Below are 24058 nucleotides of genomic sequence, written 5' to 3' on the forward strand. Positions count from 1 at the left end.
TCACTTTAAAACAAATGATAAGTACATATTGAATCCAAATTAATATTTAAAACTATCTAATTCTTCCTATAATAAAAACACCTAGAGGAGTCTTAATACTATGGAAAAAAATTTTACTAACCCTCAAATAATCTATAATTACAAAGATAAAGATGGGCTTTTAGCTATTGTAATGTTAACATTTGGTAATAGAACCTGGACACTAGTAAACTTATATTGGTTTCCTAGCATTGGAGTGGGAACAATCAGAAAACACATAGACCATATTAATAGAGTATTCAAATGTAATCTGATAATAAGAGGTGACTTTAACTGTATTTTGGACAATTCTGAGACTACTAACAAAAGACCTGTTCGGTCTACCCCCATAGGGAAATTTCATAAGAAATGGACTGATAATTTAAACCTAACTTATACATTTAATTTCAGAGAGAACAACTCTTTATTATTCTCACATAGTGACCACAGATTTAATACCCAAACTAGAACTGATAAAATCTTTGTATCTCAAGATTTGAGAATGAAAATAAATAATTTTTCCATAATTCTTTGGCCTCTCTCTGATCACAGTTCACTTATTCTTAAACTTCAAATAGATTTTAAGAGATTAACTTTCACAAAAAAGAATCCCAGCTTATATTACCAAATTGAAACAATTTAAACCATGGCTTGATTCAGAAATACAATTCTTCTTAGATACTAATTATACAGAGGATATAAATATAGTTATTATATGGGATACTCTAAAGGCTTACTTACATGGTAAAATTATAACATGGTTTAATAACAAAACAAAAGAATGGGAATCTGAATTAACAAATATCCAAAAGCAAATTATAGAAACTAATTCCAATGAATCATTGGACTCAATTACTAAAAAAAAAAAAAAAAAAAAAAATTGGGGAATTAAATAATAAATGCAATGAAATCTTAACTCACAAGACGAATATGGCTCTAGAAAAATTAAAACTAAATTTGTTTTCTGTCACCAAAACACTTGCATAACCTAGTATTGAGAATAAAAAGACAATACTATGCAATTAATATTATAAATATCATTCATGAAGGGAAAAATAATAAAAAAGTATCTGATATAAGTGACATCTTAGACGCCTTTAAATTTCATTTTGTAGAACATTTTAGAAATAATGATTCCACCTCATAATACGTCAAATTTAGATCTGGATTTATCCAAAATAAAAAAAATCCCAGAAAAACTATTCTTAGATATCCAAAAAAAAATCGCTTCTAAAGAACTTTCAGAAAAAAATAAAGAAAGCAAAAACAACAAAGCTCCTGGAATTGATGGATTATTATTGAAATATATAAATTACTTCCTACCTCTGCAATCTCAATATTACATAAAGCTCTAAATGAAATTCATATGCAAAATACAATTCCACCTACATAGAGATATTCACTCATTACCCCTATTAAAAAAGAAAATAAAGATCCTAATCAATGTAATTCTTACAGGCCAATTTCACTACTTAATAATGATTATAAAATGTTCATGTCCATCCTGGTCAGTAGAATTAAAAAATCTCTAATACATGTTATTAGTGATGATCAAACAGGCTTTATTTATAATAGGCACACCCATGATAACATCCAGAGAATATTAACTATTTTTGACATTCTAAATAGAGACAATCAAGAAGCCCTTATAGTAGCTCTTGATATTGAAAAAGCCTTTGACTCACTAAAATGGGATTATCTTTTTAAAGTCTTAGAAATGTATAACTTTCCTACACAATTCATATCATTAATCAAAAACATTTACAAAAATAATCTTACCCATATAAAATTGGGTCCGTTTACTTCAGAAGCCATTGAAATTATTAAAGGTACAAATAGGGTTGCCCTATGTCCCCAATCTTATTCGCACTTGCAATACAATATTTTTCTTCAGTAATTCATCACAACCCTAAAATCAAAGGCATTGGCATTTATAGTCAATTTAATTCTAAAATAATGCTCTTCGCTGATGACTTTCCCCTTACTCTAACAAACTCAGATGAATCCTTACAAGAACTAGACTTACAAATTGATGTCTTTTATCATATTTCAGGTCTTTGTGTTAGCAAAATAAAATCTAATTTCCTGTTATTAAATAAAAAAGATGATACCCACTTAAACATAAATCATTTAATTGGAAAACAAGTTTCTTCTATAAATTATCTAGGGATAATACTATGTGAAAATATGGATTTAACATTAAAAATAAACTATAACAATATTGTAAAAAATTTAAATATACATATTGAAAAATGGAACAAATTATTTTTAAAATTTGAAGCTAGACTACAACTAATTAAGATGGGTCTCCCAAAAATAAACTATGTTGCGCAAGCTATTCTTATGATTCCCAACAAAAATTTTCTAAAATAAATAAATAAAACTCTCATAAACTTTCTTTGGTTCCCAAAAAGAAATAGAATAGCCTTTTCAAATCACATAAGACCTTGGGAATTGGGCGGTATTAATTTCCCAGACATAGATTCTTACATTAAAGCATCCGTTAACAAAACATTTATAAGTTGGATTGATCCAAAATTTACGCCAGCATGGAAGTCTTTACACACCACCATCTTCCTAAATGAAAATAAATTAACTATAAATTTGCCATTAAACGAACAAAATAATAAACCTTGGCATATCCTAAGTGTCATCATACAATATAATTCTTCTAAACCTACTAATCTAAATTATATAAATTATATTTACAATATATTTAGAAGTTTTATCAATAATAATATTGATATAAAATTATGGCTAGAGTTATTATTCCCCTTTAGATCTACTAAAAACTTGTTAAACAAAATTCATATAAATACACTTAACACTTGGGAATCTAAAAACTTTACATGTTGGTACCACTGTATAAAAAATGTGTTGGTTTTGGACATACACCAGTTAAAAAGTTTATATGATTTATCAAGTTCTGATTGGCTAGTTCTTAGCAGCTTGCAGTCCTATACCCAAGATATATGCAGAATAATTGACAATTCCTCCTTTAAATATATCCCTAAACTCATGTTTTTTATGCATGAAGTTTTATATAATGGAATTGATTGGACAAACTTAACATCAAACTTATGCAAAGTTATAATTAACTGTAAAGCCAACCACAGACAAAGTTAATGGAATATTATAAACAGAACATTCATTAAATTTATCTGTTAAAAATAAAACTAATCTCTTATATTCTATTAAATTAACCTCTAATTTACAAATCTGGAAAATTTTCACTTGGAAGTTTCTGCATAGAGCTTTTTACACTCCTAATAAAATTGCCAAAGTTAACTCTTCCAAAGAAGTAATATGTTGGCGATGTTCTTTGAACTCTAAAACTGACTGGTCACACATCTTTTTTGATTGTATTTATATTAAGAACTTTTGGGAAGAGATTAGTGAATTTCTTCAAGCCATTTGCACAGATTTATTTAGTTTATCTAAGTCTTTAATTCTGTTGAATGTAAATGAAAATATTGTAATGAATAAAAAAGATATTTATCTTCTTTGGACCATGTAGTGGTAGCCAGGAAATGCATCACAAGGAAGTGGAAATCCTCCTCTATACCAACTATAGAAGACTTTTTAACTCTCCTGAAAGAAACTGCTGCTGGAAATAAAAACTAAGGAATCAACAATATATCCTAAGAACTGGTCTAATAACCCTTGGGTGAATGTACTTTCTCTCATTGAGACTCTTAATTCAGATACACCTCTATCTGTGTAATGATGAGAATATAAGCCTTTTTCTAACATTGTATAATTAATTTTCACAACAGTTTGTTTCCTTATTGTAGGCCAGTTGTATATATTGTAAATAGTTTATTATAAATATGTTCATTGGATTTATAACCTCTATATAAATATTGTTGGAAATTAATAAAATTATTTGAGCAAAACAAAGAAAAAAAAAGAATGCAAGTTAGTCTTAAACTTTACTATTGTGTCACAATAACTCTGGCATGCAAAAATGTTTAACAAAGCATTTTTCTTAACTAATATTGATCCTCTTTTTTTTTTTTTTTTTCAAATCAAATATAGGTGGATGGAGTGACACACCTCCTATCACTTATGAGCATGGAGGTGCTGTGGTAGATGTAGCTATCCTAGTGGATAAATGTAAGCCAATTGGAGCAAAAGTAAGACGCATATCAGAGCCAAAGCTGAAGCTGGTCAGTGCTAGTGGAGTTCGAGATGGAGAACTGGTGACAGAGACTGTATGTGAAACTCTTGAGGATCTGCAAGATTACTGCCAACCCCATTCCCCAGGTACTAATTCTTCAGTTAGACTGAATACAGTAGGAAGAAGTAATACAGTTGTTGATATGCTACACCCAATAGCTACAAACAGAAGTCCTAGCCTATAGCATTGCACAGGGTCTCTACTAATGTATGTATGTATGTATGTATGTGCAGTACAAATTGTCATTCATGTGACAGTGGTGTGTGTGTGTGTGTGTTGGGACTGCACCTTCTCTGTGTCTGAAATAGACACCTGTAGATTGTGGTTTTATTTACCCAAGTGCTTATCTTAAACATTACAGTAGTATGGAATGACAAGATACATAAGCAAAAAGGCATGATTACTTCTGGGTTAGTAAAATAATTATACTGTTGTCTCATGCAGTGTTTTGACAAAGCACTGATGTAAAACTTATCAAAGGTGGTTACATATCCTATAACCCACATCCTGAAGTGCTTTAATAGGGTGATGTCAACAAACTTATCATCTTATTATACATATATAAAACATTTTTCGATACTATAGCATTTGCATTAGTCACATGCAGTGTTTTGACCAGTGAATGTACAGGATTGTACAACCCTTCAGTATAATGGATGGATATAATAATGTCTCATATGAATATATTTAACCAAATGTGATATGGGTAAGGCTGCCACGTAACCCAGACCAAGGCAAGGTTTACTGGAATTATGGACTGGTCCTTTATATAGATGCTGTTTAAAACTTACTTTTATTCTTATTTTCTGAATGCTTGGATGTGGCCGTGCAGTAGGAATTGCAGTGGTTAGGTAGCATGTTTTGATCAAAAGGGTCACTAAATTTTGTAACCTCTTTCATACCGTTAGTTAAATAACTGACAAATATGAACTTATGAACTAAAATGTGATCTCTGGAAGGGAAAGGAAAATGGAAAATTGCCAGTTTTTCTCACAAAACTGTTTTATTTGGAGCTTATGAGTTGATGTGAACACGAGTGTTATAATGGAATAGAGTTGACTGGATCCTATTTTCCTTCAGTAATGAGAAAAATATTTCAAAAAGAGCTTATCCTTATTGTTTATTTTTCAGGAGCCTTGCTGAAAGCTGCTTTCATCTGTACTGAAGTCATCATATATCCTTCAAAAACATCCCTGCAAGATCAGTTGATGCAGAGGTTTGGAGGTGGATTTGAGCTGCATACATGGTCCAAATTACCACATGGATCTGGCCTTGGTACTTAATTTTAACTCCTTTAATGTTGCAGCAGATTTTATCACCAGGAAAAACAAGATAAAATTTAGAAATGTTTATTTTCCTTGTATTCCCTTTCTTTGTGCCCCTAACCCTCAAGCAGGCTTCCATTTTCAGTATTTTACTATTCCATCTTCAAGCAGCAAACCTTCTAATCTGACAGGCATTTTGGCATGCCGATCTTTGTAATACAAGAAAATATGAACAGCTGCTGAAGGACGATACATTGAGGTGTACTGAGGGATTCTGCAGTGCTTTTTTCTCTAAACATACATATACGCGTGCATCTATTTATTTATGTGTGCGTGCTGTGTAAATATATATATATATATAAATACGGTTTACTATTGTTTGTTTGAATGGCAAAACATTTGCCGTTTGAAACAACAAAAAGTAAACCCAAACACAAACATTCTGACTGGCCACAATGTCGACCCAAATAATCGACACATTTGAGTCGACATTATGGCTGAAACCATCATGTGATAGCCGTATAGGAGCTGATGTAAATCAGACTCCTATTTGACATATCCCTGCTGTACCACGATCTCCTTGCAGATAGTCGAATACAGTTATGCGAATGCACTACTGCATTTGCATAAGTGTGTTCAACTGTCCCATCCATTTATGTTTTGTGCACAACATTCTGATTTTCAGCAACAGTGCTGCCGACAGAATGTCATTCGCACAAACCATAATAAACCATATAAATATATATAAAACTTAAATCAGTGCCAACCAGAATCCGATGACTGACTGGTACAAGCTTGCCAGCTGCACCTGTGGGGGACTGGAAAAGGGTAACAAAATTCATTCAGTGAGTGTACTCAGCCTTCGTTTTGAGGACCTTGGTTTATTGGATGTGCTGCTTTCATCCTGTGGGAGTCGGTCTTCTGTAGATCGTTCTCCAGTGGTTGAGTCTTTTGGAGCGTGCCCTTTTGCTATTGCCCTAGAAGAGCTATCTAAGCTAAATAAAACTGAATGTGAAATCTTAAAAAAAAACTTCCCTGATGGAGGCCAGGAAAACTAGTACTCATGCTCCAGGAGGACGGCCAGAGCTGCTTGGAAGGAACACCTATGGATGAAGTGCACACAGGAGAGGGTAAGCAGGGATAGGGCCATAAAAGAGCAGAAACCATGACCCACCTCTGATGGTTGTCTAAATGATGATCAATCCTTGCCTTATGATAGAGAACATATGGACAGTTTGGTTGGGAGGGAGCAGATGATTTACAGACAGTGGGGACAAAAGGAGCATAAATAAATAAATAGAAAGCAAATTTGAGAGAGAAGCCCAAAGAGCGCGAGAGGATGTCAGATGTTTACCAGCTAATGCCTTGCGTAAGTCACAGCTGAGAAAGGAGCAAGACTGGTAGTTATACCTTATCCAGTGTAGCAGTCTGATAAGGGGATAGAAAAGGGATTGAGCAACTGGAAGTAGTGCAAGTAAACAAAGAATAGTTGGGGTATATCTACAGGTGGCTGACATCAAATTAATCAAGCGTGTGAAGCTCAGTTTGTAACACACTAAGGAACAGAACAATGGTCTCTGTTTTCCATAGGAAATCACTACTACTTTGATTTCTAAGTGTGCACTAGCAGTGTTTCCTTTGTTTTGGGAGATTTCTCCCTTCATGTAGGTATATAGATGTTTGGGGTTGTGCAGGGCCTTGTAGTTAGAGATTTCTCTCATGAAATTTTAGGCATGTTTCATCTGCATTTTGGTTCTTCTGCATACTGTCATTTGAGGTTTGAAGGGGGGGGGGGTCTGACAGGTGGGTAAAATTATAAGTAGCACAGAACACAGGATGGAATATGCCAAATATGCCAATGTGGTGATAATGCTCTGTCCTTCAAACAGGGATTTGTTGCTGAAGAACTGTTTATTAAATCATTGAAATCTAAGGCAGTGACATATCTGCCTTAATACATATAGGCTAAAGGAAATTTGAAGACTCCTGTTTAAAAAAATGCTATTAAAACATTTTTTGTGTGGTGCCAAGGATGATGATATCCATCTGAACCATAGATTAAGGTTATTACAAGAAACCTCTTTACTATGTTATGCAGAAAAAAAGAAAAACATTGGAAATGTCAGGTGTTGGATTCAAAAGAGATTCACATTATGAGAAAGTTCTTTTACACCAATGGATAATGTATACAGATGGGGCAACCAAAAGTGTGATAAGAGACCTTGGGACACAGGTGGACAGTAGTCTCTCCTTTGATAATCACATCGCCACAGTAGTCAGGAAATCCTTCTCCATGGCACACCTCATCACAAAAGGTTTCTCATCCAGGAAAAAGGAGGTCATTGTTCCCCTCTACTCATCACTCATTAAACCCATTATAGAGTACAATGCCCCTTTTGGTATGTACCTCACAAGACATCTACAACAACTGGAAAGGCCACAGAAATACCTCACAAAGAGGATTACCAGCCTCAAACAGATGCCCTACGCAGACCGTCTCAAAAAACTCCAGCTTTACTCTGTCGCATATCGCCTACTCAGAGGCGATCTCTGCCTATCATACAAAGCTATATCAAACCCAGAGCTATTGGACATGCTCCACTTAAATAAATCCCAATCCCACCAAGCTACATGCTCTAGGGACCTAAATCTTGTCACCACAATAAACAGAACATGCTGGCAGGATAGATTCCTGGACCAGAGACTTCCCATACTCTGGAACAAACTACCTGTCTATATCAAACAAAGCTCCTCATTAACACACTTCAAGTAAAATCTTGATGAAAGGATGGGAGATAGGAAATTCACCCTGGGGATCACTTCTGTGGCTCTGTTTGACAGGGGCACAGGAAAATAATTTTCTTGGGTGGCAAAAGCCAGGGTACCGTTTGGCTAGGCTTATATAGGCCCTAGGGCCAATAGCCTAATACCTACCTATCAACCTATGAAGAAAATGGAATTAAATTAAGGATGATGAGAGGAGGCAACTCCCTTGCCACTTGTTAAGAATTAATGAATGGATAGGAAATTATATTTTATATAGACCAGTGAAGATGTTGTCACACATGTGGAAGCCCTTGGGCACTTTACTTTTTCATGTAAGGCAAGAGTGAAAAGGAACAGAATAATGGAAAAGGCCTAGGTGAGGGCAGGAAAAAGACTCCCCCACCAACAAGTAGTGAAGATAAAAAGACAAAGAGGGAGCTTCTTATGCTTAGAAGGTTGATAAAAACAGAAAGTCATGTTAATCATTTTTTTTGGATGGACATATATACCTTATACATGCCTTGGAAAGTGCCTAAGGAGTTATTCAGTGACAGCACTGAGATAATGTCCCTCACTTATTCAAGTGATATAGTTTCCTGTGGCAGCCCTGCCCTCTTGAAGGCAGATGCCTCCCATCATGTCCTCGATTTCCACAGGACCTTATCCCGAGGTATACTCCCTTCCCATCCCCCATCTTCAGTGAGAAGCAAAGCAGGGAAAAATCTTATCACTCTTCCTCTGTCCCAGCCATCTCTGCTACTCTCAGGCCGTTATTCAGATGTCACTTGTCAGTTATTGTCACTTCAGTTTGGCTGATTGTTGCAGGAGCAGTCAGGCAGCATACTGACAGGTATTTATTTTATTTATTTATTTTACATTTGTTAACCGGAGGTGTCTGAGCTGAAAAGGCCCTTTTTCAGCAGAGGCCCGGGGAGAAAAGCTCCAGATAGAAAAATTGCAGATACATTTAGACATGGTCAGTATACACGCAAATTACAAAAGACATGTTTTTACAGTGGTATGCAGCACATCAACAGTTACAGTGGAGAGAACAAACAAAAAAATATTAATTTAGAAAAAAGGTACTTAATAGATTTGTGGTGTACAGCTGAAATTTTGAACATAGGTAGAATACATAGTATCAGTAGTTCTGGAACCAGAGTTACTCTAGGCTCAGTGTCTTCTCAGGATGTAGTTCAAGGAGCTATTTATTTGAGGAAGACGAGAATGTAAGATAGACTTTACGAAAAAGAGAACTCACTGATAAGGAAGAAATAGCTATGAAAATTCAGTCTGAATATCAGTAGTGTTGTAAAGAAGAAAACAGATCATAACACTGAGGACCCTGTTGGTTAAGTTACCTTCTGAAGTCCTACTATACACATAAGGTTACACTGTCAGATAAAGGTAGAGAAGATAAACTGAACTAGTATTAAAGGGGAAGTATTTTAGTCTGTAGCTGAACTACATAAGAATATTAGAATGGGTTATTTATTTATTGGCATTTGTTTACTGGGATAGTCCACTGGGCCATGAAGAACCCATTTTCAGTTGAGGCCCGGGGAGAAAAGCTTCATAAGAAACAATATGTAATTCATACAGCATAGGCATTTTACAAACGTTTCCTAAATAGTATTTACATAGAAATATAAGTGAAGACAAAGCAATAGCAACAAATTCCAATCTAAATACAGGAAATGTAACATATGAAGGACAATTGATTATATAGAAATTCCATAAGAGAAAATGTAAGGCAGACTTCAGAATTAGTAGAGGCAAGGAGTACAGTAGAGAGTATAATCATTTTGAGATTAAGAATAAATGCAAAAGTAGTAATAACAAAAGATTAGTTACAGAGTCAGAGGAGGTAATAGGCAATTGTAGTTAGCAGAGAATTGATTCTTAGTTGCATTTGGAGATATGCAATAAGTAGAAAAGTGATGGTAGCTATGTTATGAAATGAGGAGGTTTAGTACAATTAAAGATCCAGTTTGAGGGTAGGTGTTCATGAAGAGCTGTTTTGAAAGAAGTGAGACTGTGAGTGGATCAAATTGCTAATGGAAGGATATTCCATGTTTTTGGCCGCTACACAGGAGTAAAGTAGTTGTCCAGCAGGTAGGTTGGCCTTATAGGTTTGCAGAAGGTGTTGTTTTTGTGATCTAAGGGACCTGCTGGGAATGTAGTGGGTAAATAGGGACTTCAGGGCAGGACAGCCTAGAGGTTTGAAAATTATTTTGTGAGTGGTAGTTAATTGAAAACAGGTGAGATAGTGGGGGAGTGCAAGCCAGTTTAATGAATATAAGGATATGCAATGGTGGGTAGAAAGTTGGGCATTTGTTGCGAACTTGGCAATTTTATTGTAACATGCTTCTGGTTTTATTTTTAGTGAAGACTGGATGTTGGTTAGCAAGGGAGCTCCATAGAAAAGGGAAGGGAGTAGATAAGTAGCAGCGAGTGCTTGTTTAGTGGGGGAGAAAGGACATGTTTGAATCTGTATAGAATGCCTAGTTTTGGTGTGTTTCGCTGATACTGTGTTGTATATGTAAGTCTAATTTTATTCTTTTGTCAGTTATTACTCCTAGTAGCTTAGTGTGGTTTACTACTTCAATTTTTGTGTTGGCCTGGGAAAGTATTGTAAGTTGAGATTTGTTTATGGAGGTACCTTTCTTAGGGGTAAATATAATAAGTTTGGTTTTACTAGGATTTAGTAATAGATGGTTATTGTAAAGCCATGTTTCTATAGAAGAAAATGCTGACTGAATGATCTCTTGTAGTTGAGATATAGTGTCAGCAGAGCATATTATTGTGGAGTCATCTGTGTATTGTGCAAGAGATCCCTGACTGAATGATGAGTGACTATTGAAAAGAAGAGGTCCTAATATACAGCCTTGAGGGACTCCAGTAGACTTGGGGAGATACAGCGATATTGCGTTTTGGCGTTTAACTGCCTGTTCTTTGCTAGACAAATAACTTGTGAACCACTTTAAGGAGGTAGTAGATAGACTGGTGTTTGAGAGCTGGAATAGAAGGAGTAATTAAGAGATAGTATCAAAGGCTTTTGATAGGTCTAGGACTAGAGAGGATACAATTTTTCTGAAGTCACGGGCTTTGTTGACTGAATCCATGAAGGATATTAAGGCAGTTAAAGTACTGTGACCTGGTCTGAATCCATGTTGCATTGGAGACAGGATTTGTTTGTTTAGCAGGAAGTGTAATAGTTGCTTGTGTATGCATTTTTCAAGGAGTTTGGAGATGGGACGGGAGATAAAATAGCTATGGGACAGAAGTTAGAGATATTGGTTGAGTTACCACCTTTGTGAATGGGTAGAGAATACAGTCTGTTTTCCAAAGTTTGGGGACATAAGATTCTTGGCTGGATCTATTAATGAGTATACTAATAGGATAGGCCATGGCTTCTGCAGCAGTTTTTAGATATTCAGTGAGTATACTGTCTGCTGCTTTGGAGCTGGGTTTAAGTTTCAGAAGTAGTCTTTTAACAGTAGTAGAAGTTGGGACTGTAGTCAATGAAAATTTAGGTGAATCATTTATAGATGATTCGTGTGGAAGTGTGGTTGAGAGGAGATGGGACTGGGAGAGATGGGGTTGTGTAGTTTGACCAGAATAATTTGTAGCAGAGAGAGGCTGTCAAAAGTTAGTTGTGATATTAGCTGTCATGTTTATGAAGTGTGAGTTGAAGAGACTGGTTACTTGTTCTGGTGATTTGCCTGGGTAAGGGCAAGGGTTGTTTTTTTGTGCCAGGGTTTAGAAGTGAGCCCATGGAAGTCAAGAATTATTTGGGGTTTTGTTTATTTGAAGTTTTAAGTAATAGTTTTTCTCATCTCTGGCTACTAATCGTTTCACTTGGTTATGAAGCTGCTGTTATATTTTTGCCACTGTTTCCAAGTTTTATCCCTAGTTAACATTAGCTCTTTACTAGGTTTGGTTAAGGATTGAGCATGGCAGGTTTTCACCCTTTTTACTTGAGGGGGTGCAAGACTGTCTAATATTTTTAAAAATGTAGTATTAAAGTACTGTAGTGCATCATCTAGTGGGAGTTGTTTTAGGTTATTCCAAATGATGCTTTTCAAAATGTTGTTGAATGTCTGTGGATCAAAGTGAGTAAGATTCCTAACATGCTTGAAGTGATGATGTTTTTGGTATGGAGGCGTTGTTCGATTAACAAAGGCTAGAAGGTGATCAGTGTGTTAAGAAGGGGGTACCAGATGATGAGATTTTAGTAGGGTCAGAAACTAAGATCCAATCTAGGATGTAACCTTTGCTTAGTACTATTATATCTTGTGGGAGAGGTGACAAGTTGAGTGAAGTGAAACAGGTTAATATTTGACAATAAATATGTTGAACAAAATATTGACCAGTTAATATCTATGTCATCCATAATTATTGTTTCATTTTTAGCAGTGTGGGAAACCCAAAATAGATTTTCCTCTAGTATTGGTATATTACCAGGGGGAATGTATGGGACTATGATACAAAGATTTTTTGATTTATTTATTTTGAGGAAGGAGTCCATAATGTCAGCAGTGCAAAATTGAGGTGTGTGATCATGGTATGGGACTATATTAAAGGTATTAGAGAAAAAGGGGAGCAACTCCACCACCTTTTTTGTTAGGTGTATCTTCCCTTATTGTGGAGTAGTTAGGTGGGAGGAATTCTGAATCTTTTACATTTGGTTTTTGCCAGGTCTCAGTGGCAGCAATGATATTTGGTTTATTATAGGCTATCCAAGCATGAAGGTCAGTTGTCTTATTGTGAATGCTCTGTAGGTTAAGTGTAACAATATGTAATGATTTGCAGCAGTTAATGGGGTTTGATGGTACACAAGAGGGGGTAGAATTGGGTCCAGGATTGGGATGTATGTCACCACAGCAGGTTAGTGTTGAAAATATTGTTGAGTGGAGAAGTGTATGAAGAGGTTGTTTGGAGATGGTGTGGGGTAGAAGGGTGGGAGCAAGGCTTGTACAGTGAATAGAATTGTTTGTATGGCAAATTAGTACCTTAGAGGAAAGTAGTGGAGTTAAATGATAGCGCCTGGGGCATATATCTGAGTAGCTTTCAGTTGGTGTGGATAAGAAGAGTGTTGCAGATGTAGGTTTAGTAATAGTTATGGTTGAGATGAGTGAAGAAAGTTGTTGAGTAGTATAAGAAGTGGTATAGCATGAGATAGCAAAAGTATGTGTGTGAGGCAGTGTGACATTAGGAAGGGCAGTGAAAAAGTTAGAGTTACTGTTGTGTTGTTAACTCTAAAGACAAGGCAGCTAGACTGGTAAGTTACACGTAATAGGCTGAAATAGAATGTCAGAATTAATAGGAGGAAAAAGGTAAGAAAAGAAAGTGTGGGGATAGAACTTTCAGTAAAAGATGAAGGAAGAGAAGAGAAAAAAGTGGGGACAGTAGAATGGTAGCTTAGCTTGGACAGTCAGACAGAGAAAGAAACAGAGGTAGAATTTAATTTGAGGGGGAAGAGATAAGTTAGATAGCAACAGGAAACTTCCAGGAGTGAGAGCAAATGAGAAAGCTAAGAAGTTGAGGTTTACACGGAGAAAACTTAGTATACAATAAATGGAAACGAGAGAGCCAAGGGAGTGAAAAGCAGGCTTTAAAACTTTACAGTCACGTAGTATTAGAAGAAAAAGAAAAAGTTAATGGGAAGGGGTGCACTACTAGTGCAGTATTGCAGACAGCTGACGGGAGGGAATACAAGAGTGGCGCGGCGGTGTGCAGCATATGACCAAAGGATGCAAAAATTTTAAAAATACAGTTAAATGGCATATACATAATGTAAAAAGATGGGATGCAGGGATGTATAGAAATTAGCGTTCTTGCAATCTACGAGGAAGGAGAGAAGTGGAAGGTTAAATGAGTACAATATTCCTTACTATTTGAAACAGCAGTGGCATGAGGTACAGTAAATAAAGCAGGGTGTGAAAAGGATAGCAGAACAGGAAAAGTAAACACAATTAGACTCAAAGTCAGCACACTGGTTTCAATTAAATATGCATTAGCGTTTGTAGTCCTCATACAGCATTACGGGAGAAAATACTTGTACAACTTTATGAGAAAAAAACATCTTATGTAATAGGCAATACAATACAAGTAATAAACACTTTGTAGTTGAACTAGCTAGAATTCATATAAGTCCGAAACAAAACAAAGTGAAAAATTACTTGTGACTTCTCATGTCAACCAAACCAGAACAGCAGTTATTAAACAAATCCATTACTTGAGCAGTAGAGCAAGATTGAATGCGTAAAAATGGTCATAAAACAAAAGCAGTGTTTTACCTTTCTTTTAAAAGAACATAAGTGTAGAATTTAATCCTGGTATTCAAGCTTGCAGTTCACCAGAACATGGATCGGGTAGCCAGAAAGAAAGGATTGAGAAAAGATGGCGTGGAAAGCTAAAAGGAGTTTTTAAACTTGCAAGGCATGATGGGAGTATGGGAGAAGAGTGAGAAAGAAATTCAATAAGGAAGACAGGAATAGCAGCAGCAGTTCTTTCTATGCTTCCATTCCAAGAGCAAATGCAATGGCATTTTTTGCCCCAGTGTTTTAACGTTGGATCAGAAGCCACTGTTATGCAGTGGAGCTGCTGTTGAGGTTCGAGAGGCCGCTTCATGGAGCAGCCAAGGACCAGAAGGGTAGGTTGTCCTGTCTCTCCTCCAGGTCCTCCTCCTTTTTCTCAGGTGTAACACTCACAGCCTGGACACGCATGATGAGCAGAGCAGCTGACTGATGATGACTAATAATAACAAGCCGTACTGACGACCGACCGTACTTAAAGGAAAAGGGAAGAGAACAACACGGGTGGCGGGGCGGCAGTAATTGGCATTGCACAGTCTGCATTGCATATATAGTATGTTTATAATGTTTTCAATTTTCACTTTTCAGTCCTTAACTCCTGACTGCAAAAAAAACCCCCAAAAAAACGGACTTCACTTGTCCGGTTTTGATGATTTTTTTTAACCGGACAATTTGACTGAAAACCGGACAGTCCGGTCAAAAACCGGACACCTGGCAACCCTAGATGGGAGATAAAATAGCTATGGGACAGAAGTTAGAGATATTGGTTGAGTTACCACCTTTGTGAATGGGTAGAGAATACAGTCTGTTTTCCAAAGTTTGGGGACATAAGATTCTTGGCTGGATCTATTAATGAGTATACTAATAGGATAGGCCATGGCTTCTGCAGCAGTTTTTAGATATTCAGTGAGTATACTGTCTGCTGCTTTGGAGCTGGGTTTAAGTTTCAGAAGTAGTCTTTTAACAGTAGTAGAAGTTGGGACTGTAGTCAATGAAAATTTAGGTGAATCATTTATAGATGATTCGTGTGAAAGTGTGGTTGAGAGGAGATGGGACTGGGAGAGATGGGGTTGTGTAGTTTGACCAGAATAATTTGTAGCAGAGAGAGGCTGTCAAAAGTTAGTTGTGATATTAGCTGTCATGTTTATGAAGTGTGAGTTGAAGAGACTGGTTACTTGTTCTGGTGATTTGCCTGGGTAAGGGCAAGGGTTGTTTTTTTGTGCCAGGGTTTAGAAGTGAGCCCATGGAAGTCAAGAATTATTTGGGGTTTTGTTTATTTGAAGTTTTAAGTAATAGTTTTTCTCATCTCTGGCTACTAATCGTTTCACTTGGTTATGAAGCTGCTGTTATATTTTTGCCACTGTTTCCAAGTTTTATCCCTAGTTAACATTAGCTCTTTACTAGGTTTGGTTAAGGATTGAGCATGGCAGGTTTTCACCCTTTTTACTTGAGGGGGTGCAAGACTGTCTAATATTTTTAAAAATGTAGTATTAAAGTACTGTAGTGCATCATCTAGTGGGAGTTGTTTTAGGTTATTCCAAATGATGCTTTTCAAAATGTTGTTGAATGTCTGTGGATCAAAGTGAGTAAGATTCCTAACATGCTTGAAGTGATGATGTTTTTGGTATGGAGGCGTTGTTCGATTAACAAAGGCTAGAAGGTGATCAGTGTGTTAAGAAGGGGGTACCAGATGATGAGATTTTAGTAGGGTCAGAAACTAAGATCCAATCTAGGATGTAACCTTTGCTTAGTACTATTATATCTTGTGGGAGAGGTGACAAGTTGAGTGAAGTGAAACAGGTTAATATTTGACAATAAATATGTTGAACAAAATATTGACCAGTTAATATCTATGTCATCCATAATTATTGTTTCATTTTTAGCAGTGTGGGAAACCCAAAATAGATTTTCCTCTAGTATTGGTATATTACCAGGGGAATGTATGGGACTATGATACAAAGATTTTTTGATTTATTTATTTTGAGGAAGGAGTCCATAATGTCAGCAGTGCAAAATTGAGGTGTGTGATCATGGTATGGGACTATATTAAAGGTATTAGAGAAAAAGGGGAGCAACTCCACCACCTTTTTTGTTAGGTGTATCTTCCCTTATTGTGGAGTAGTTAGGTGGGAGGAATTCTGAATCTTTTACATTTGGTTTTTGCCAGGTCTCAGTGGCAGCAATGATATTTGGTTTATTATAGGCTATCCAAGCATGAAGGTCTGTTGTCTTATTGTGAATGCTCTGTAGGTTAAGTGTAATAATATGTAATGATTTGCAGCAGTTAATGGGGTTTGATGGTACAGGAGAGGGGGGTAGAATTGGGTCCAGGATTGGGATGTATGTCACCACAGCAGGTTAGTTTTGAAAATAATGTTGAGTGGAGAAGTGTATGAAGAGGTTGTTTGGAGATGGTGTGGGGTAGAAGGGTGGGAGCAAGGCTTGTACAGTGAATAGAATTGTTTGTATGGCAAATTAGTATCTTAGAGGAAAGTAGTGGAGTTAAATGATAGCGCCTGGGGCATATATCTGAGTAGCTTTCAGTTGGTGTGGATAAGAAGAGTGTTGCAGATGTAGGTTTAGTAATAGTTATGGTTGAGATGAGTGAAGAAAGTTGTTGGAGTAGTATAAGAAGTGGTATAGCATGAGATAGCAAAAGTATGTGTGAGGCAGTGTGACATTAGGAAGGGCAGTGAAAAAAGTTAGAGTTACTGTTGTGTTGTTAACTCTAAAGACAAGGCAGCTAGACTGGTAAGTTACACCGTAATAGGCTGAAATAGAATGTCAGAATTAATAGGAGGAAAAAGGTAAGAAAAAGAAAGTGTGGGGATAGAACTTTAAGTAAAAGATGAAGGAAGAGAAGAGAAAAAAAAGTGGGGACAGTAGAATGGTAGCTTAGCTTGGACAGTCAGACAGAGAAAGAAACAGAGGTAGAATTTAATTTGAGGGGGAAGAGATAAGTTAGATAGCAACAGGAAACTTCCAGGAGTGAGAGCAAATGAGAAAGCTAAGAAGTTGAGGTTTACACGGAGAAAACTTAGTATACAATAAATGGAAACGAGAGAGCCAAGGGAGTGAAAAGCAGGCTTTAAAACTTTACAGTCACGTAGTATTAGAAGAAAAAGAAAAAGTTAATGGGAAGGGGTGCACTACTAGTGCAGTATTGCAGACAGCTGACGGGAGGGAATACAAGAGTGGCGCGGCGGTGTGCAGCATATGACCAAAGGATGCAAAAATTTAAAAAATACAGTTAAATGGCATATACATAATGTAAAAAGATGGGATGCAGGGATGTATAGAAATTAGCGTTCTTGCAATCTACGAGGAAGGAGAGAAGTGGAAGGTTAAATGAGTACAATATTCCTTACTATTTGAAACAGCAGTGGCATGAGGTACAGTAAATAAATAGGGTGTGAAAAGGATAGCAGAACAGGAAAAGTAAACACAATTAGACTCAAAGTCAGCACACTGGTTTCAATTAAATATGCATTAGCGTTTGTAGTCCTCATACAGCATTACGGGAGAAAATACTTGTACAACTTTATGAGAAAAAAATATCTTATGTAATAGGCAATACAATACAAGTAATAAACACTTTGTAGTTGAACTAGCTAGAATTCATATAAGTCCGAAAAAAAACAAGGTGAAAAATTACTTGTGACTTCTCATGTCAACCAAACTAGAACAGCAGTTATTAAACAAATCCATTACTTGAGCAGTAGAGCAAGATTGAATGAGTAAAAATGGTCATAAAACAAAAGCAGTGTTTTACCTTTCTTTTAAAAGAACATAAGTGTAGAATTTAATCCTGGTATTCAAGCTTGCAGTTCACCAGAACATGGATCGGGTAGCCAGAAAGAAAGGATTGAGAAAAGATGGCGTGGAAAGCTAAAAGGAGTTTTTAAACTTGCAAGGCATGATGGGAGTATGGGAGAAGCGTCAGAAAGAAATTCAATAAGGTTAAAGATACTCAAGTCAAAGAAAAAAATAAAAAAGTATGGACCTGACCCTGAAGGCAGCAGCAGCTGACAGGAACACTCATTAAGTTAAAAAAATGTTAGCTTTATCGTTATGTTAACTCACAAGGCAGCTAGACTGGGAATTTAGACTGTAATAGGCTGAAATAGTACATCAGAATTAATAGGAGAAAAAGGGAAAAAGAAGAAACTGTGGGGGTAGAACTTTAAGTGAGATGAAGGAAGAGAGGAGAAAAAAGAGTGGCGACAGTAAAACGGTAGCTTAGTTTGGATAGTTAAATGGACAGAGAAGCAAACATAGGTAGAATTTATGTGGGTGGGAAGAGATAATGCAGGTAGCAACAGGAAACGTCCATGTCTGCGGGCAAATGAAAAAGCTAAGAGGTTGAGGTTTACATGCAGAAAACGTAGTGGTACAATAGATGGGAACAAGAGAAAGCCAAGGCAGCAAAAAGCAGGTTTTAAAACTTTACAGTCATGTAGTATTAGAAGAAAAAGTTAATGGGGGGTGAGCTACTAGTGAAGTATTGCAGAGAGATGAGGTTAGGGAATACAAGAGTGGCCTCGTGATGAGGAGCATATGACTGAAGGATGCAAAAATTTAAAAAAATACAGTTAATGGCACATACATAATGTAAAAAGATGAGTAATAGCAGCCACAGTTTGGTAGCAGTAAGCATAGCAAAGCCAACTGTGTTTCACACTTTCACAGCTTGGAGGGATCTATAGAAATTAGCATTCTTGTGATATAATGTAAAAATATGGGTAATAGCAGCCAGAGTTTGGTAGCAGTAAGCGTGCCAAGCTGTTTGTGTTTCACACTTTCACAGCTTCCAGGGATGTATTGAAATTAGCATTCTTGCAATCACGTTGAATGTAAACACATATGTAATACATTCATTGCTGTTCGGTAATGTTCTCATTCGCTGTTTTTTGTTCGGTATTTAGCCATTCGTGTTTTTTTTAATTTCAGTAGCCAAACACAGACCCAAAGGGGACATTGTACTCAATGATGAGTCTGATAAGGAATGCCATACCCTTGCTTACACGTTGGGCGACACAGAATGATTTCTTTCTATCTTGGCTATGTGTTGGTCAAGTGCAAGATTACTGTCTACGTATATTCCAAGTTCCCTAAGTATCGGGTCAACTCTTAGGGTTGTTTTATCAATGAAGCAAATAGCTTTGGTGTATGTTTTCCAAAGGGCACTATAATACATTTCTTTGCACTGAATTTTAATCCATGGCTTTTGCAGCAGTCATTGATTTGTGTTAGACCCTCTTGTAGGATATTGGCATTGTGGAAAGAATCTGTGATAACTCCCAGTTTACAGTCAACTACAAACTTGGTGAGCCAGAGGCTTCTGACATTAGTCTTGACTTCCGAGAAGTAATTCCAAATAGGAGCAGGCCCAATACTGAGCCCTGGGGTACTCCATAGTGAGTAGTCTGTTGGTGGAGGTGTCTCACTGATCCTGACTTCTTGGGTCCTATCTGTGTGTCTGCTGGAAATCCAGCAAGTTTTGTAGAGATTTATGCCTAGTTCTGAGAGTTTGTCAACAATACCTCAGTGATGTTTTGCATTGAATGCCTTGGCCAGGTCAACATATCTGGCATGCAGCAATTCCCCACATCCATAGCCATAGTGACCCTCTCAAAGAAATCTACCAGGTTAAGTACACAAGACCTTTCCTTAACAAAGCCAAACTGGGATAGCTCCAGTGTCTGTATGTTGCTGATGTCCCTGATGATCATTTCCATGAGAATACATTCCATAGCCTTGCATATTAGACATGTCAGACTTATGGGACTGTAGTTCCCAGGGTCATTTGCTAGTTCACCCTTATGAAGAGAGATGTCCATTTTGTCCCTCCATTCACCTGGCACATAACCTATTTTGAGGCTGTATTTGCAGAGTACCTCAAGTGGTCCTGCTAGGTCATGTTTTAGGATATTTAGGAGGTAACTGAGGATATTGTTGGTGCCCAGTGAAGCAGTGTTTTTGACTTTAGTGAGCACCTCCAGGACCTTCTGTTTGTTGATAGTTGGGGGGGGAGTGCTAGAAGGGATTTCATAGGGGGTACTGGTGTGGTGAAGTTAGCTAAATGTATCTCCCAGTAGATTTGCTATGTCACCCTGGTTAGTGAAAGCTGTGCCATTTACAACCACTTCTGCACACTGCTGAGTATTACCTTTAAGATTCCTGACATAGCTGAAGAAGGCCTTGTGGTTGTCCTTAGCCTGGCAGACTACCCTAACCTTGTAATTTTTCTTGTTGTATTTTATTAGACCTCTTAGTTTCTTGTTTAGTTAAATCAAAGACCTCTTGTCTCTGAAAGATGCTCTTTCTGATTTTGGCCATGACACTTTTCTGTTTTGTTATATAGCCTGTTAATGCAAGGATAACACCAGTGTGTTTGATTTTGGTGTTAGACCTGGGCTTATGCCTGATAGGTATGGCAGCCTCAATGCAGCCATCTTCGTGTTTGTACAGGGTTTTTGTAAATAATCTTGCATAGGTAGCTGTGTCCTCAGGATTTGGAGTAGACATGCATTTTGACAACCTGTTGATTAATAGGATATAGTTTGCTTTAGTATAGCTTCTAATTGTTATGGGTTTGTTTGGTTTCTCCAGGTTGATTTTTATTTCAAGGGAGACAACTTTGTGGTCTGACTTCACCAATGAGGACATGGAATGGGGCGGTCTCCCATGTTGGGGAATACTACGTCCAAAATGTTTGATCCTCTGGTTGGAGAGTGCACTTTCTGGTCTAGGGTATTTGTGTTGCAGTGTACTTTTCACAGTCTAGAAGGGTAGTTAAAGTCTCCCATGAATAATGTATTTAGTTGGATGGTGAGTGCCTCTAGCAGGTCCTAGGTAAGAACTGTAAGCTTGTGGGTCATAGAGGGCAACCTGCAGCTGGCCAGTACATGGTAGGGAACCTTGTCTATGGAGACTTGAATATGGATGAACTCTAGGGCATCGTCCTGTTTAACCAACTTAGAGTTGTATTTGTTGCTGATGTAGATTGACACCTCCTCCACCTTAAGCCTCTGTCTGTGCTGCTGCTGGTCCACTGCTGGAGTACTTTCTGCAACATTAAACCAAGTCTTGGTAACAGCACAGGTGTCTACATTCTCCAGAATAAGGAAACCTTGTAGATGTAGAGTTTCTTGTTTAGGCTGCTAGCACTGAGCAGTAGCATCTTAATGTTGCTTTGAATTTTATTTAAGTATTTACTTATTTATTTTGCTACATTGGTAGGTTTGTCATTTTGACATTGTTTTAAAAAACCTGTAAGGTGATGGATAAGGTTTTAGCCAGTATCTTAAACCCCATGGGGTACAGGTGCAGACCATACTTGGTAAAGTAAAGTAAAGTAAAGTGGTGTCAACCATGTCCTCCCATTCTGATAGATATTGGATTCCTCTGGAGTGACACCAGAAACTAAGCCAGTTATTAAAATCGATCATTTTCTGTTCATAGTTCATACTGTGGCATTATCCTTGGTAAAGGTAGAATGCTGCACAGTGCAAGGCACGTACCTGTCCATGACACATATTCAGACAGATCCATAATGTCTGTTTTCATATAGTCCAGTAAGGTATGCCTCAGGTTGTTTACATCCACATGGACTATATAGAATCATATTGGTACCTGTTGTGCAGTGACTTAGTGTGTGTAATATTGTCCATCCTAGTTCCAGATAGGCAACTAACTGCTATCTTCTCCTTGTCCATCCTGGTGAGAGGAGTGTCTATGTGTCATACAATAGAATCCTGTATGAGAAGAGCATTAGGTAAAGTGTTTGCTTGCCTTATGGGCTTTTCTTCTTGGGGGATTATTGGGTGTAGGCTTATGCATGGTGTTAGGTGTTGCTTTTGGTGTGTGCTTTAGTGATCACTTAGGGTAGGTGTTACAGTTCGATGGTTTAAGAGGTCTTTGACCTTTGGAAATGCTTCTCTTAACTGCCTCGGCATTAGAAGATCTGTGTGTGTGGTTAGCGGTATGTGTGAAGGATGTTGTGTGTATGTTTTTGATGACGCTGTTTGTAAGCAAGATTTTTTCCTCCAAGGAAGTTATGTATGTACATCTCTTGTATACTGTGTTAGTTTCTTTAAAAATTAAAAGGTTGTCTGAGTATGAGACAATTGCTACATTAACTTAGGATGCCGTTGCCCATATCTACAAAGCTGGCCACAAATACATTAGGAAATTGCAAGTCCATGTTGTTGGGACCAGAATTAGAGTTGTTCTATTATGGTTTTAGGTCTTGGTTTTACAGCACTCAAATGGTGTCTAGAGTGAAAGCTACATGTCAGATAGTGCTACTATCTTAGTGCTTTATGATACTATCTAGCTTTTCTGTGTTACAGGTTTAAGTCCTAAGTACTAGCTCTATAGGTTGCTACTGTACAGGGTACTATAAAGCAAAAAATCTCAGTTTGAGACCTTCATACGCGAGTTCAAAAAATGCAGCATAGTCATAAAATCCAAGGAAGTTTATTGTAATCCACTCCATCAAGCACTTTCGTCCCTCCACAGTTTAATACTGGGGCTTCAGCAGAACAAACATAGTATGAATACAACTTCCATATAAACTCTATCCATTTAACTATTATTCTCAGCCCATCAACTTTTAAAGATGTATGCTACTATAAACACTTTAAAATAAGATTGTCAGGATACTTTTATATACCCAAAACAATTCCCGCATCGTATGTCAATGAATTATATATACGTATACACACCTATTGAAAAATAAAACTGTGTAATTTGAATACTAAATACATTCTGAAATGTATGCTTTACACATGTACCATTAGTAATAGTTCATACTTGTATGTGACTGCAAAAATGTATATATAAGCATATAAGGCTCAGTTTCAAACAGAAACAAAATTTAAAACTATGTCAGGGAATCAAAAAATGGTAGTAAAATACAATACCCTTAATTCATTAATAGATACTCAATAAACTCCCAATGCCTGTTCTAACTAACAGCTTAAAAAATCACAATTTTAATGCTTACTTCTTTATAATAGGGAGTATGGAAATATTCTCATTTAAACCTGGGGGTTGGACAGCATTTAATCTTACTTGCCATTGGAATTATTTTATTTCTAGCAATAGTTCCCACCATCCTCCTCTACTGTCAATGGGTAAAACCTCTAAAATTCCAAATTTAAGTTCAGTATAGTTGGGTCATTCGATGGTATGTCTAACAGTGCATTGTTAGTATTTGCCTTCTGTATTGCATGCAAATGTTCATATATTCTCTTCTTTAGTCGTCTCTCCGTTTTACCTACATAGTACTGCCCACATCCTTCACAGACCGCTATATAAACTAGCCCCTTGGTATTGCAATTTCCCCTTTGTAGATTAACTACAAATGGTATACCTTGAAGGGTAATAGTCCTTCCTTTCCAAATATGCTCACACTGCCTACAGGCACCACAGCTTGTGGTGCCTTTGACTTCGATGCTCCTACCTATATGTTGTTCAAAAAGAGATTTAAAATTTTCCCCTGT

The 24058-nt window shown here is 36.9% G+C and overlaps 1 protein-coding gene across 1 annotated transcript in view; it reads left to right on the forward strand.

The window, feature by feature from the left end:
• The window catches only part of FCSK (fucose kinase), a 1855962-nt gene that overhangs the window by 1752676 nt on the left and 79228 nt on the right, over nt 1-24058 (forward strand). Inside the window, exons 17-18 of the mRNA XM_044081314.1 lie at nt 4057-4284; nt 5330-5473. Coding sequence (XP_043937249.1) covers nt 4057-4284; nt 5330-5473 — 372 coding nt within the window. The remainder of the gene's footprint in view (nt 1-4056; nt 4285-5329; nt 5474-24058) is intronic.

Source organism: Protopterus annectens, chromosome 8.part0 (genome assembly GCF_019279795.1).
Source record: "Protopterus annectens isolate FY-2018-M chromosome 8.part0, PAN1.0, whole genome shotgun sequence".
NCBI classification, from domain to species: domain Eukaryota; kingdom Metazoa; phylum Chordata; order Ceratodontiformes; family Protopteridae; genus Protopterus; species Protopterus annectens.